General features: G+C 43.9%; 1 protein-coding gene across 2 annotated transcripts in view; it reads left to right on the top strand.

The window, feature by feature from the left end:
• The window catches only part of HYDIN (HYDIN axonemal central pair apparatus protein), a 426739-nt gene that overhangs the window by 132414 nt on the left and 280903 nt on the right, over nucleotides 1–13422 (top strand). For both annotated transcript variants that reach the window (XM_061594057.1, XM_061594056.1), the window contains exons 10-12: nucleotides 3710–3828; nucleotides 4822–5045; nucleotides 5622–5689. In XM_061594057.1, coding sequence (XP_061450041.1) covers nucleotides 3710–3828; nucleotides 4822–5045; nucleotides 5622–5689 — 411 coding nt within the window. The remainder of the gene's footprint in view (nucleotides 1–3709; nucleotides 3829–4821; nucleotides 5046–5621; nucleotides 5690–13422) is intronic.

Raw genomic sequence — 13422 nt, 5'->3', positions numbered from 1 at the left:
ATTTGGATTATTGCATTGAGCAGTGGGTTGGATTGATGGCCTTATAGGCCCCTTCCAACTCTACTATTCTATGATTCTATGAATTCTGCCTCATGCCCCCTTACCTAAAACCCACTGCTCCACATACTAATCAGAGGAAAAGAGAGGTAAAATGGTCCTATGCATGTTTAGTTAGAAATGTCTTACTATATATATTCAGTAGGATTTGCTGTTAAGGAAGTTGCAGCCTGAAGTATTCTTTGCACAAGGAATTTGGGATGGGGGAGGAGCCCCAGCATTTTCTCTGCCTTAAGCAGATACTCTGTGCAACAACTGAGTTACCTTCCAGTGCTGCACCTGGCACTGCTTCTCCAGCTTCTAGTTAGAGCCAGTGGAAAAGGCTGAAGGACAATATTTTTCTCCACTCTGCTAAGGTTGCATTATGAATCAGTATCTGTGACGTTGTGAGTCTCATCTCCTTTCTCCTCTTTCTAAAACAGAATGGCTGCTGCCTCCTCCTGATACCCTGAGTGAACTGGGTAGTTGGGCATAGGCAGAAAAAAGGCATAAGGACAGCTCCTGGTCAAGGAGCTAGCAGACTCCTGTTGTGATGGGCCTGGCTTCAGGGCCTGTGTTTTTGTAGGGAGGGACTTGCCTGCCTGAAATGCTGCTAAGTTAAAAACAAGGCAGGCTGCTACTGACTGACTGACTATAAAGGAGGCAGGCAGGATTTTGTACAAGTTTTTGGAGTCCCTAAAGTGTGGGGACATGGGATGTTTGCTCCCCCACTAAGCCATCACTGCCCTCTGGTTTCTGACTGTTACCATTTTTAATCTTTTTCTGTCTGCAGTGCATGTTGATTCTCTTTCACAAAGCAACTGAGCCCTCCCACAAACCACATAGCTACCCAGGAAAGACTAGTATTATGGGCCTAAATAGCAGCAGCCATACCTACCAAGGGAACTTTCTCCTAAGCAGAACTTGGAAAAGTTACTTTTTTGAACTACAACTCCCATCAGCCCCAGCCAGCATGGCCACTGGATTGGGCTGATGGGAGTTGTAGTTCAAAAAAGTAACTTTTCCAAGCTCTGCTCCTAAGTGACCAAGAGATAATCCCCTTTTGCTGTTTACAAAGGGCATGAATCAGACATGAAAACTGGCAATGTTCAATAAGAGGGAGAAAAGCATTTCAGTGTCATTCAGCAGGGGCTCAAAGGACAATGCCAGCATTAAACCACTAAATTAAAGTCGTAACCCTGGCCTTAGCTAAAATATAGGCCAATACAAAGATCTGATGCTTCTCAAAGAGTGAATCTTCAGGGATGCCTCTCCATGTACCCTTTCCTATGAGGACATTCTTAGTAGATCCAAGCAAAGGGGTTATGACAAGACATAAGAGCAGGTAACCTCTTCCTTTCTCCAAGCTGGTGCCCACCAGATGGTTTTGGACTACAACTCCCATCAGAATGGCTGTATGATGATGCAGGTGATAGGGCTGGTGAGAGTTGTTGAAAACATCTGGAGGGCACCAGGCTGGGGAAGACTGCACTAAATTATTCAGGGTGCAAGCTGTTGAAGATAAATGTCAGTTCTAGTTTAATGTGCTCCCAGTGATCTGAGAAGTGGTTTACAGAATTCTGTACCAACTGAAGGTTCCAATATGGGCTTGTTGTTATGTGCCTTCAAGTCGATTTTGACTTATGGCGACCCTATGAATCAGCGACCTCCAATAGCATCTGTTATCAACCACTCAGTTCAGATCTTGTAAGTTCAGGTCTGTGGCTTCCTTTATAGAATCCAGCCATCTCTTGTTTGGTCTTCCTCTTTTTCTACTCCTTTCTGTTTTCCCCAGCATTATTGTCTTTTCTAGTGAATCATATCTTCTCATTATGTGTCCAAAGTATGATAACCTCAGTTTCATCATTTTAACGTGACACCTCAATTAAAATGTGAAATTCCTGATCTTCTAACTAAAATATGTAACTTATCTCTCAGATCACCTCTGTACCTGAACGCTAGAAAGTGGCCAATGCAATTCCAGTCTTTAAACAGAGATCCCAGAAATTGCAGGCCGGTTAGCTTAACTTCTGTCCTGGGAAAAGTGGTAGGAAGTACTATTAAAGACAAATTAACCAAGCATATGGAAGAACAAGCCCTGCTGAAACAGAGTCAGCATGGCTTCTGCAAGGGAAAGTCCTGTCTCACTAACCTATTAGAATTCTTTGAGAGTGTCAACAAGCATATTGATAGAGGTAATCCAGTGGACATAGAGTACTTGGACTTTCAAAAAGATTTCAATAAGGTACCTCACCAAAGACTCCCGAGTAAGCTTAGCAGTCATGGAATAAGAGGAGAGGCCCTGTTGTGGATCAGGAATTAAGTAGAAATAAATGGACAGTTCTCCCAATGGAGGGCTGTAGAAAGTGGAGTCTTCCAAGGATCTGTATTCGGACCTTGGCTTTTTAACTTGTTCACAAAGGATCTAGAGTTAGGGGTGAGGACTGAGGTGGCCAAGTTTGCTGATGATACTAAATTGTTCAGGATTGTTAAACAAAAAGTGATTGTGAAGAGCTCCAAAAGGACCTCCCTAAACTAAGTGAATGGGTGGTAAAATGGCAAATGCAGTTCAATGTAAACAAGTGTAAAGTTATGCATACTGGAACAAAATATCTTAATTTCACATATATGGTCATGGGGAGTGAAATGGCAGTGACTGACCAGGAATGAGATCTTGGGGCCTCACTGGATAGTGCAATAAAGATGTTGACTGAGTGTGCGGCAGCTGTGAAAAAGGAAGATTCCATGTTAAGGATCATTAGGAAAGGTATTGAAAATAAAACTGTTGATATTATAATGCAGTTGTATACGTCTACGGTGCAGCTGCTTTTATTTATTTATTTATTTATTACATTTATATACTGCCCCATAGCCGAAGCTATCTGGGTGGTTTACAGCTTTTGGAATACTGTGTATAGTTTTTGATGTGTCACCTCAAAATGAATATTGTGCAGTTGGAAAAGTTTCAAAAAAGGGCCACCAGAATGATCAAGGGGATGGAGTGACTCCCCTATGAGGAAAGGTTGCAGCATTTGGGGCGTTTGAAGTTTAGAGAAAAGGCGAGTTAGAGGTGACATGATAGAAATGTATAAAATTATGAATAGCATTGAGAAAGTAGATAGATAAAAGTTTTTCTCCCCCTCATAATACTAGAGCTCATGGGTATTCAATGAAACTGAATGTTGGAAGATTCAGGACAGACAAAAGAAATTCTTCACTCAGCGCATCGTTAAACTGTGGAATTCGCTCCCACAAGAGGCAGTGACGGCCACCAACTTGGATGGCTTTAAATGAGGATTAGACAAATTCATGGAGGGAAAGGCCATCAGTTGCTACTAGCCATGATGGCTGTGCTCTGCCACCCTAGTCAGATGCAGTGTGCTTCTGAAAATCAGTTGCCACAGGAGGAGTAACTGCAGGAGGGGAGGGTGCTGCTCTTGCCCTCAAGTCCTGCTTGTGGGCTTCCCATGGGCGTCTGGTTGGCCACTGTGAGAACAGGATGCTGGACTAGATGGGCCAGTGGCCTGATCCAGCAGGCTCTTCTTGCGTTCTTACGTTCTTAGATGTTGTCTCTTCTGTTTCTGTCAGGCCAGTTTCCCTTTTTGTGTTTTAGCGTGCCTTTCCAATTAGTATATTAAGTTCATATCCTAAAGGTGGGTTATCATCTCCTTAGGCCGTGAGACCAGGCTGCCTCTGCGCATCAAAGGGGAAGCCATGGCCCCCAAGCTGCTTTTCAACTATGACCAGCTGGATGTTGGGAAAATTTTTGTTGGATCAGCCCACAGTTATGAGGTGAGTCCTGTTATTAGTCAGAGCTGTGCAGTGCCTTCCTCCTATGAGCTCAGGGAAATTATATCATTTTATCCTCTGAAGGTTGCTTAGGCTAAGAGAAACTGGCTATCCAAGGCCATCCAGTCAGCAGCGTTGCTGAGTATAGATTTGAACTCAGCTCCTAGCTCTAAAGTCCAGCACTCTTTATCTACTGTTGGCTCATAGAAGCCAACCTCCTCCATTCCTAGCCAAGGATGATGTAATCTAGACATCTGTGATGAAGGGTAACAATGGAAATGGCAGTCAGAAACAGCAGTTTTCAAGAAAGGCTAAGCCCCTAACTGCATGTTATATTGATGCAGTGATTAGCAACCATTTCAAGAGTTTTAATATTTTATTTGTTTGTTTAAATATCATGTACCAGGTTGGGATTCTGATCAGCACTACAGTACACAAGGAAAGGAGGTCAAGCAAGGCAATTGCCATTGGGGAAACCCTCCCAATGGTGCCAGTGGAAGTCCTCCCCTATGTGGTGGGGAAAGCAATTTTTATCCAGATTGGGGAGGAAGGCTTAAACATCCTTTCATTGTATGCTGTGGGGCCCATTGTAATCACCCCCCATGTGCCTAGAATTTAATTTTTTTAAAATGCACAGTGTGGTTACTAATTATGTCATCAGTGTGATGTGTAGTTAGGTCCTAAGACAGAGTAAGAGAGTTAAAGAGCTGAGTTGGGGCACTGACAAGTAACAGCATTTTGGGGTGCTGACTAATCTGACGTGGGACCAGCTGCCTGTTGGAGCACTTAAGCTGTGCCTCCACTTATGCTCGATCTGTATATTCATAAATAATTTCCAATATTACAAAAGTGTCCACTGCTGATACAGTACATGTGGTTTTTGCTTCTGTGAAATAAAGTGTTTTCTTCAGCTCCAAGCAGGAGCACCAATCAGTTGCTGCTTTGAGATAAGCATTGTTCCTCCCTGTCCTCATCTTCTTCCCTTCTCTGCTGCAGGCCATCCTCTCTAACAAAGGAGCTATCGATGCCCTCTTCAACCTGATGTGGCCATCCACAGCCCTGGGCTCCTGCTTTACATTTCAGCCCAGTGAAGGAATCATTGAGCCAGGTGGTCATCAAGCCATTCAGATCACCTTCAGCTCTACCATCCTGGGACATTTCTATGAAGAGTTCAGATTCAATGTGAATGGATCTCCCCAGCCTGTGAGCTTAGTGATTAGGTAAGCTAGAGAAACTATGTCAATGAGCTTCATGCTTATCCTTAGTGAAGTTTGGCATTAAAACTGACATTTAAAAAGAAAACATTTTTCACAGAGATAAGAGCACAGAAAGCTATACTGACAAACACTTCCTGAGTTCCATCACATTTGAGTATGATCAAGGAACACAGTTCAAGAAGGGGCTATGCAGATAAGGATGGTCTTAGGTCTTTGCTGCTGTCTTGGGCTACAGTCTGTGACACAGATGAGGGTGTATCCATGTATCCCTCAGGGACAGAAAAACTTTACATTTGAGTGAGTCTGACGTTAGATTTTGTATTCTGTAACAATTCAAGCATAACTCCCTCCCTTTCCTCTGGCATCCAGGCTTGAGAGTTACAAAGACAGTGTAGGAGGCTTAGGCCCTAGAAGTTCTGCTAACTATTTAAACCAAAGTCCATTTTTCTCTGTCATGTTGTTTATTTATTTATTATTTGATTTATATCCCACCCTTCCTCCCAGCAGGAGCCCTGTTATGAAAGCAGCATTGGCTTTTGACCCATTTTGCTACCTTATTCTCTGTGTTTTCTCTCTCAGGGGCTGCGTCATTGGACCGACATTTCATTTCAATGTCCCATCCCTCAATTTTGGGGACGTCTCTTTTGGTAAGATTGTGCTATTTGTGAATTTTAGTTGTTATTATTAAGGTTTCTTAGGTACCTTTTTAAAAACAAGACTACCGTATATTCCGGCGTATAAGACAACTGGGCGTATAAGACGACCCCCCAACTTTTGACCCTGATCCCCGTTTAAAAAGCCAGCGTCCCTCTCCCCTTTCTTCCCTGCATGGCCAGCGCCCCCTCGCCCCATAGCCCGCACCGACCTGTGGGCGGGGATGCGCTGCGCCCCGGCGCGGCCTTTGCCCACCAAGAAGTGGACGTCGCTGAGCACCTCGTTGTTGAAGAGGAAGGCGAAGCGCTCCTGCACCGTCGGCTTCGTCGCCTGCCAGTTGTAGGCCGGCTCCCACTGCGCCAGCGGGCCGGAGGCAGAGGCGGCGGCGGAGGGTGCCGAGGAGGAGTCCGCAGGGGCAGCTGTCAGCAGCGGGTTCCCGCCTCCGCCGCCTCCCGCTGCTGCTGCTGCCGCCGCCCGGTGGTTGTGCGTCAGTGGAGGCGCCGGCGCGGCCTGCGGCGGCGAGAGCAGCAAAAGCAGCCCGCCGTTGGCCGCCCAAGGAGGAGCCGCGGGCGGAGGAGCAGCAGCAGCGGCGGGAGGTGGCGCAGGCGAGGCCGCCACGGAGGAGAAGGACGTGGGGAGGCTGCTGCTGCTGCTGCTCCCCCCCCGGCCGCCATTTTGCGGCGGAGGAGGCCGCGCAGGGTGCCACCTTCGCCGCGGTGGAAGAGGCGGAGATGGCGGGACGGAGGAGCAATGGGGATTCCCCTCAGGGGAGGGGACGCCGGGCCAGGCTGCGAGCAGGAGAAATACTGTATATTCCGGCGTATAAGACGACTGGGCGTATAAGACGACCCCCAACTTTTGAGAAGATTTTCCTGGGTTAAAAAGTCGTCTTATACGCCGGAATATACGGTAGTTGTGAATATTAGTTGTGGGCTAGACTGAGGGTTCATCTACATGGTGGTTTACTGTGTGTTTGTTGCTACCTGCACCCCCTTTTAATTCGCATGGTTCACATAATGTTACTGGCAAACAGAAGCTATCACACAGGTTTCCTCCTGTAAATCCATACTAACCCAATCCTCTGATAATGTGAAAAGGGAAGGAAAAAAGGCTTCACTCCATATCTCTAGTGCTTGCTCCAATGCTTTTAGGTGAATGTGTCAATTGTTCCTCTCTCCATGCCCACTCCTTCCTCCTTCCTCCTTTCATTTCATTTCCTGTGGGCTGAAGAGCAACTTACAGCTGCTCTCTCCTGTTCTGCTAGCATTTTTTTTCTGCAAATGGTGCCTTTCTTTTCTTTTTCCCTTAACTTGTGTGCAAAAGCATAACACTGCTCAAACAAAGATTTGGTATTTCAGCTATATTGTATCAGTGAAAATACAAATAATCACACTTCTGGGTTGTTCTCGTTTTTAAATGAAACTAACTGGTAGACCATCCTGGCATGTTCAGTTGCCAGGTAACCAGAGGGAGTGGAAATGTTAAATTAGAGGGTGTGGTCATTAGGAAACTGTGTGATTGATCCTTTCCCTCAGTGTGAATAGAAAACACTGTGTTTGCAGCTGTGGACAGTGCAAATAGCAAATGGTGCTATCTTTAGTATGAAGTAATGCGGCCATGTAGATAAGCCCCAACTTTAAAGGACATAAGAGATGCCTTGTTCAAATCAGGCCAAGGTCCATCTAATAGTCTAGCATTCTTTTTCCAACAAAATCAAGAGAATACCACCTCCCAGGTGCTCACATGCAGCAGGACATGAAGATCATGATGGATTTGTATGCTACCAACACTCTGAGAAGGGATTTCCTCTGTTCATGTCCAGATGGCTTAGAGCAGCCTTCCAGATGTTTTGGAACTCCCATACAGCATGGCCACCTGGAGGGTGACAGGTTGGGAAAGGCTGGTTTAGAGCATGCATTTGGCAGGAGTAGAAAGAACAGAATGGGGAGGACTAGGTATCAAATAAAATTTTATTACAGTCAACAGACCATTGAATCATACATACAGGACTAGGTACGGGTAGCAGAGAGTGTTGTCCAGGCGAGGTATTGGTTCTTCTCCAGAAAATTGTGATTGCCAACTGGGTTTTAAGGTGTGGTTCAAAAGAAAGGTGTTTCAAGGGAGCCTAACAAAGGTAGGTGAGATGGAGGGGCAGAGAAGAATCAAAAGTTGGGGAAGAATAGCAAATAAAGAAAAATAACAAGGGGAGTACTGGTGTCACCCGGAGAAGATGGAGGCTTAATCTGTGAGCTCTTACCCTCTACCATTAACCTACTGACCAGATCACCCGTTAATCTTGTGAAATCTTTGCAACTTTATCACCATCTGCTAAAATATGCAACAGAGACTGCAATCACAGCGAGAAAAAGTTTGAAGACCTACTTTGAGTCAAGGGAGCAAGTAGCTGCGTCGGAGGTTTCTGACAGTGATGAAGACGGGCCCAACATGGCCGCCAAGCAAGCGAAACTATCAAAAAAAGACGAGGCAATGGTGACATTTCTCTTAGCAGAAATATCAGCCAAATTTGATAAACTTCAAAATGATCTTACAACAGAATGGAAAGCAGCTATTAAACCCTTGGACGACAGAATAACAAAGGTAGAGAATACCCCTTCTGAAGTTGCAACTATGGCAGGAAAGATCCTGGACTTAGCAATAAAATCTCCATCTCAAGCCAATCTCAGTCTACATCTTCGACTGGAAGCCATCGAAGGCAGAGAATGACAGACGTCACTTAAACCTGAAAATCCGTGGACTTATTGAAAGCCCTGAACAACAAGATCCACAATCTTTTATACTCCAATGGTTAAGGGAGACATTAAAGACAGAAGGATTAGTGGAAACTGATATAGTGACTGTCTTCCGAAACAGCTCTGAAAAACCCCCAAATAGAAAGCGCCCAAGAGATATTATTCTCTGCTTTCAAAAACAGCTCACTAAAGATGACATTTTGAAGCAAGCTCAAAATCTAGAACACCTGTCTATTCAGCTTCTTCATGACCTAAGCCCTGAAACCCTTCAGCGCAGGTGTGATTTTCGCCCCTACATGGGAAAGCTGCAGAAGGCAGGAATCAAATACAGATGGGGTTTTCCTTTCCACTTGCACACCACTATAGATGGCGTAATGCACCGAGTCTCCACCCATAAAAGCATGAGAAACATTCTCTGTCTTCTGGGATCGGTTTCTCCTATGCGGGGAGCCAATGATGACAGCTCAGACGCAGACAGCAACTTGAATTGGCATGGAAAACCCAGACCTCAGAAGGCACAAAAGAAAAGAAGATTTAAATGGACTGAGACTTTCTCCACAGCAGGAGCTACGCGTTACATCAATACCTCAAACAATGCTGACCTGCTCAAAGAAACCTCTTCCATTTCTCAAAAAACATAGTTAGCCTATATTTTATACTAATTATCTGAGGTATTCTGGCAAAGAATCTACTACTCTTGTTACTAGTAGTGCAGGGGGGAGCTTCCATTAGGGATGAGTCTTAACCCTTGCAGGAGCTCCTTATTGGATCTCCACTTGTCTGAACGTTGGATTTTTTCCCTTCATTATGGGAGTATCTTTGGTTGGTGCTCTCATCTGGCACACTTGTTGAAGAAATGTTCTCTTATAAGGTTTAACTGTTTAACGTTCTTCATTAGTTTTAAGTTCTATTGTGAAAATACTAAGCAGAATCCAAGATCTCCACATAAGATACCGCTATTATTTTTTTATTTTATTATTATTTATTGAATTTTTATACCGCCCCACTAGCATAGCTCTCTGGGCGGTGTACAACAAATATAATAAATACAATAGAATCACATAGAACAATACAAAAAATATAAATGCAAATCCATAATCTAAAACCAATTAAAACATATTTAAGAAAAACTAAAATGCCTGATAAAATAGGAAGGTTTTGACTTGGTGTCGAAAGGATAGCAATGTCGGCGCCAAGCACACTTCTTCGGGAAGACTATTCCACAGTTTGGGGGCCACCACTGAGAAGGCCCTAGTTCTTGTTACCATCCTCCGAGCTTCTCTATGAGTCGGAACTCGGAGGAGGGCCTTTGATGTTGAGCGTAGTGTACGAGCAGGTTCATATCGGGAGAGGCGTTCCAAAAGGTATTGTGGTCCCGGGCCGTATAAGGCTTTATACGTTAAAACCAACACTTTGAATCTGGCCCGGAAGCATATAGGTAGCCAGTGCAAGCGGGCCAGAACAGGTGTTATGTGTTCAGACCGCCTGGTCCTCGTTATTAGTCTGGCCACCGCATTTTGCACCAGCTGTAGCTTCCGAACCGTCTTCAAAGGCAGCCCTACGTAGAGCGCATTGCAGTAGTCCAATCGAGAGGTTACCAGAGCATGAACAACTGAGGTGAGATCTTCTCTGTCCAGATAGGGACGTAGCTGGGCCACCAACCGAAGTTGGTAGAACGCATTCCGGGTTTGGATACTTTAAAAGGTTTGACTCTTAATGTTTGGGTACTAGGCAACCCAGTTAAGAGGCGCAGGGTGTTGAATGCTCTCTGTAGAGATTCGCCTGATGTGGTATTTCTGCAGGAGACACATCACAAACATCTCACAAACTCCCTAGTGAAACATAAGCAATATCCCCAGCAATTTACCTCCCCAGCACATCTAAGTCTAGGGGGGTTGCACTACTCTTGGCTCATACACTTAACTTTAAGTTAATATTTTCTCAAAAAGATGACAAAGGCCGGTATATATTTGTTAAAGGCACCTTAGATGGTAAGTTAATCACTTTTGCATCAGTTCATAGTCCAAATGCAAATCAATTCTCCTTCCTTGAGCAGACCCTTACGGATCTGAGTCTGTTAAGGGAGGGAGAACTGCTTCTTGGGGGAGATTTAAATATGGTAAAGCAACCAAAACTGGACAGGCAAAGACCGAGAGGCTCAGATAGTTAACCCCACCGCTCATTTTCAAAATAATTGTCCCGATTTCAAATGATTGCTGTCTGGAGAACTCTTCACCCCACTGACCATGATTACACTTGCTTTGCCCTAAAATTTCAAAATTATGCAAGATTAGATTATATTCTTACCTCTAGCAACTGGTGGGATAAACTGATTGATGCGGGAATTAGCTGTATGGAAGTGTCTGACCATGCTGCCATCTGGGCCCAGCTGCATTGCCTCTCTACACACCATCATAATCCCATCTGGTGACTCTCTCCTTCCTTGTTACAAAACAAAATGTCTCAGGATAATTTAGAAAAATCTATTACAGAATATTTTGATATGAACTCCCATGCTATTTGTTTCCCTCAATTGTATGGGACGCAATGAAATCTGTCATCTGGGGGGGTTGTATCAGCGAACTTAAGGCACACAAGAAATTAAACCAATTAGAAAGAGATAGGCTTCTAAAGGAAATTAAAGATCTAGAGTTAGATCACAAAAGCAAGGGGGGGGTCCAGGAACCATCAATCACTCCTCCAAAAAAGGGCAAGGCTTGAAGAACAGAATTAACAAAAATTTCAGTGCAACTGATGTATACCAAACAAAAATACTTCAAATTCGGGGATAAAAACTCTAAATTGCTTGCTAGTTATATTCGAAAATGACAGGAGGAAAGGAACATTCACTCCATCCATTCCAAGGATGGGGGTTTAATCACTGACTCCAAAAGTATCAGTAATGTTTTTGCTGAATTTTACTCTGATCTCTACTCTGAAACATCAGTGCAAGCCATTAATAACTTTTTACAAGAGATACCCATGACCCCTTCACAGATGACCACAGGTATAGTAGGACCCCACTCATACAGCGGGTTACGTTCCGGACCACCGCTGTAAAGCAAAAACCGCTGTAAAGCGGAACCCATTGACTAACATTGACCAAAATGGAGCCCGACGGCAAAAAAACGCCGTAAAAGCGGAACAAGTGCTGTAAAAGCGGGGCCTTTCTGCAATTGACAACCGCTGCATTAGCGGAATGCAGTAAAGCGAAGCGTTGTAAAGCGGGGCCCTACTGTATTTGTTAAATCAGTCCATCACCGCAGAGGACCTACTGGCTGCAATAAAAAAACCCTCAAAAAGTATAAAGCACTAGGAAAAGATGGTTTTGGAATAAACTTTTATAAAAAGTTTTTTATAAAACTTTTAGGACTTCACCTAGCCTCTCTTTTTTCTGATATCCTGGATGGAGGGCAAATCCCACCCTCCTGGCATCAATCTAGGATCATAGCCCTTCCAAAACAAGGAAAGGACCAGACATTGGCAGAGTCCTATAGACCCATTAACTTGCTAAATCAAGACGAAAAATTATTCACATCTATTCTAGCTTCTTGACTAAACACTTTTATTGCTCAATACATCTCCCCAGATCAAACTGGCTTTATGCCAGGCAGGCAAATTTCTGACCCAATTCGAAGGCTCTTAAATGTATTGCATCACAGTAAAACATTGGGCTCCCCCTTAGCTCTTTTGTCTTTAGACACTTTCAAGGCCTTTGACAGATTGAACTGGAATTATCTTTGAGCACTAATGTCTAAACTCAACATGGGACAATCTTTTATAGATGCCATATGTAACTTTATAACAAATCAACAGCAACTGTTTGGGTCAATGGCACTGAGGGCTCATTCACACAGGAGTGGAAGTCCGTTTTAAAGATGAAGCGTTTTCCATTGCGATGGGAGTTTAAATATCACACTTCCTACCTTCCAATCGCTGTTTTCCGTTCATACTGAAGGGAAAGGGTAATCACGCAGCTTCCTAATGACCACACCCTCTTAAGGTCAGACTATCACTTCCTCTGGTTACCTTGGCAACCAAGCATGCTTAGTTTATTCCAGAGTAAGTTTCATTTTTAAAAAAGAAAAAATCCTCAAGTTTGATTATTTGTATTTTCAGAATCCAGCAGAAATACAAATATTTGTTTGAACAATGTTATGCTTTTTTGCACAAGTTAGGGGGGGAAGGAAAAAAACACTGTTTGCAGCAGGCTTGCAGAACGGGAGCCAGCAGGAAAATGACATAACAAAGGGAGGAGGAAGGAGTGGGCGTGGACTCACAAAAGCATTGGAGCTAAGCTTCTACAAGCCCCTAGAGATGCGAAGCACAGACGGTTTTTCCTTCTCTTTTCGGATTAAAATTGGATCTATTTGTTGTGGATTAAAAGCTAAAAGCAGCAGAATGCCTTCTGTTTGCCTCCTACGTCATGTGATCGCTGCAAATTAAACGGGCATGCAAGCAGAACCCATTTCACATTAAATAGCAATGTAAACCGGCCCTGATTCAATGGGGTTTGCAATATGACGTGAGGTGAAACAGGGATGCCCATTGTCCCCACTCCTATTTGCAATATGTATAGAACCACTTGCCATTGCCATTTGTTCTAATCCACATGTTGTTGGCCCTTTCATCAATGGATCTCAGCATGTCATCAGTTTATTTGCAGATGGTATACCCTTGATGTTGTCAAACCCACAAGAAGCAATTGGTGAAATATTAAAGGTCTTATCTAATTACGGTAGCGTATCAGGATTCAAAATTAATATATTCAAATTTGAGATTATGTATCTAGGAGTACCACTAGACGTGAGGGGGCAGATTAGGAGGCTGTCTGGTTTCAAGGAGTGCCCTTAAAGACTTAAATACCTAGGGGTCTTCTTAACCAAAAATCTAGCGCATTTAGGAACAGAGAATTTTACCCCCGTTACTCCAAATCTGTCCGGAACTCAGGAGATGGGTCAAACTGAATATGTCAT

Source organism: Rhineura floridana, chromosome 13, assembly GCF_030035675.1.
Source record: "Rhineura floridana isolate rRhiFlo1 chromosome 13, rRhiFlo1.hap2, whole genome shotgun sequence".
Classification (NCBI taxonomy): Eukaryota; Metazoa; Chordata; class Lepidosauria; order Squamata; family Rhineuridae; genus Rhineura; species Rhineura floridana.
Note: the sequence above shows the minus strand (reverse complement) of the source record. Positions and strands in the feature narration are given on the sequence as shown.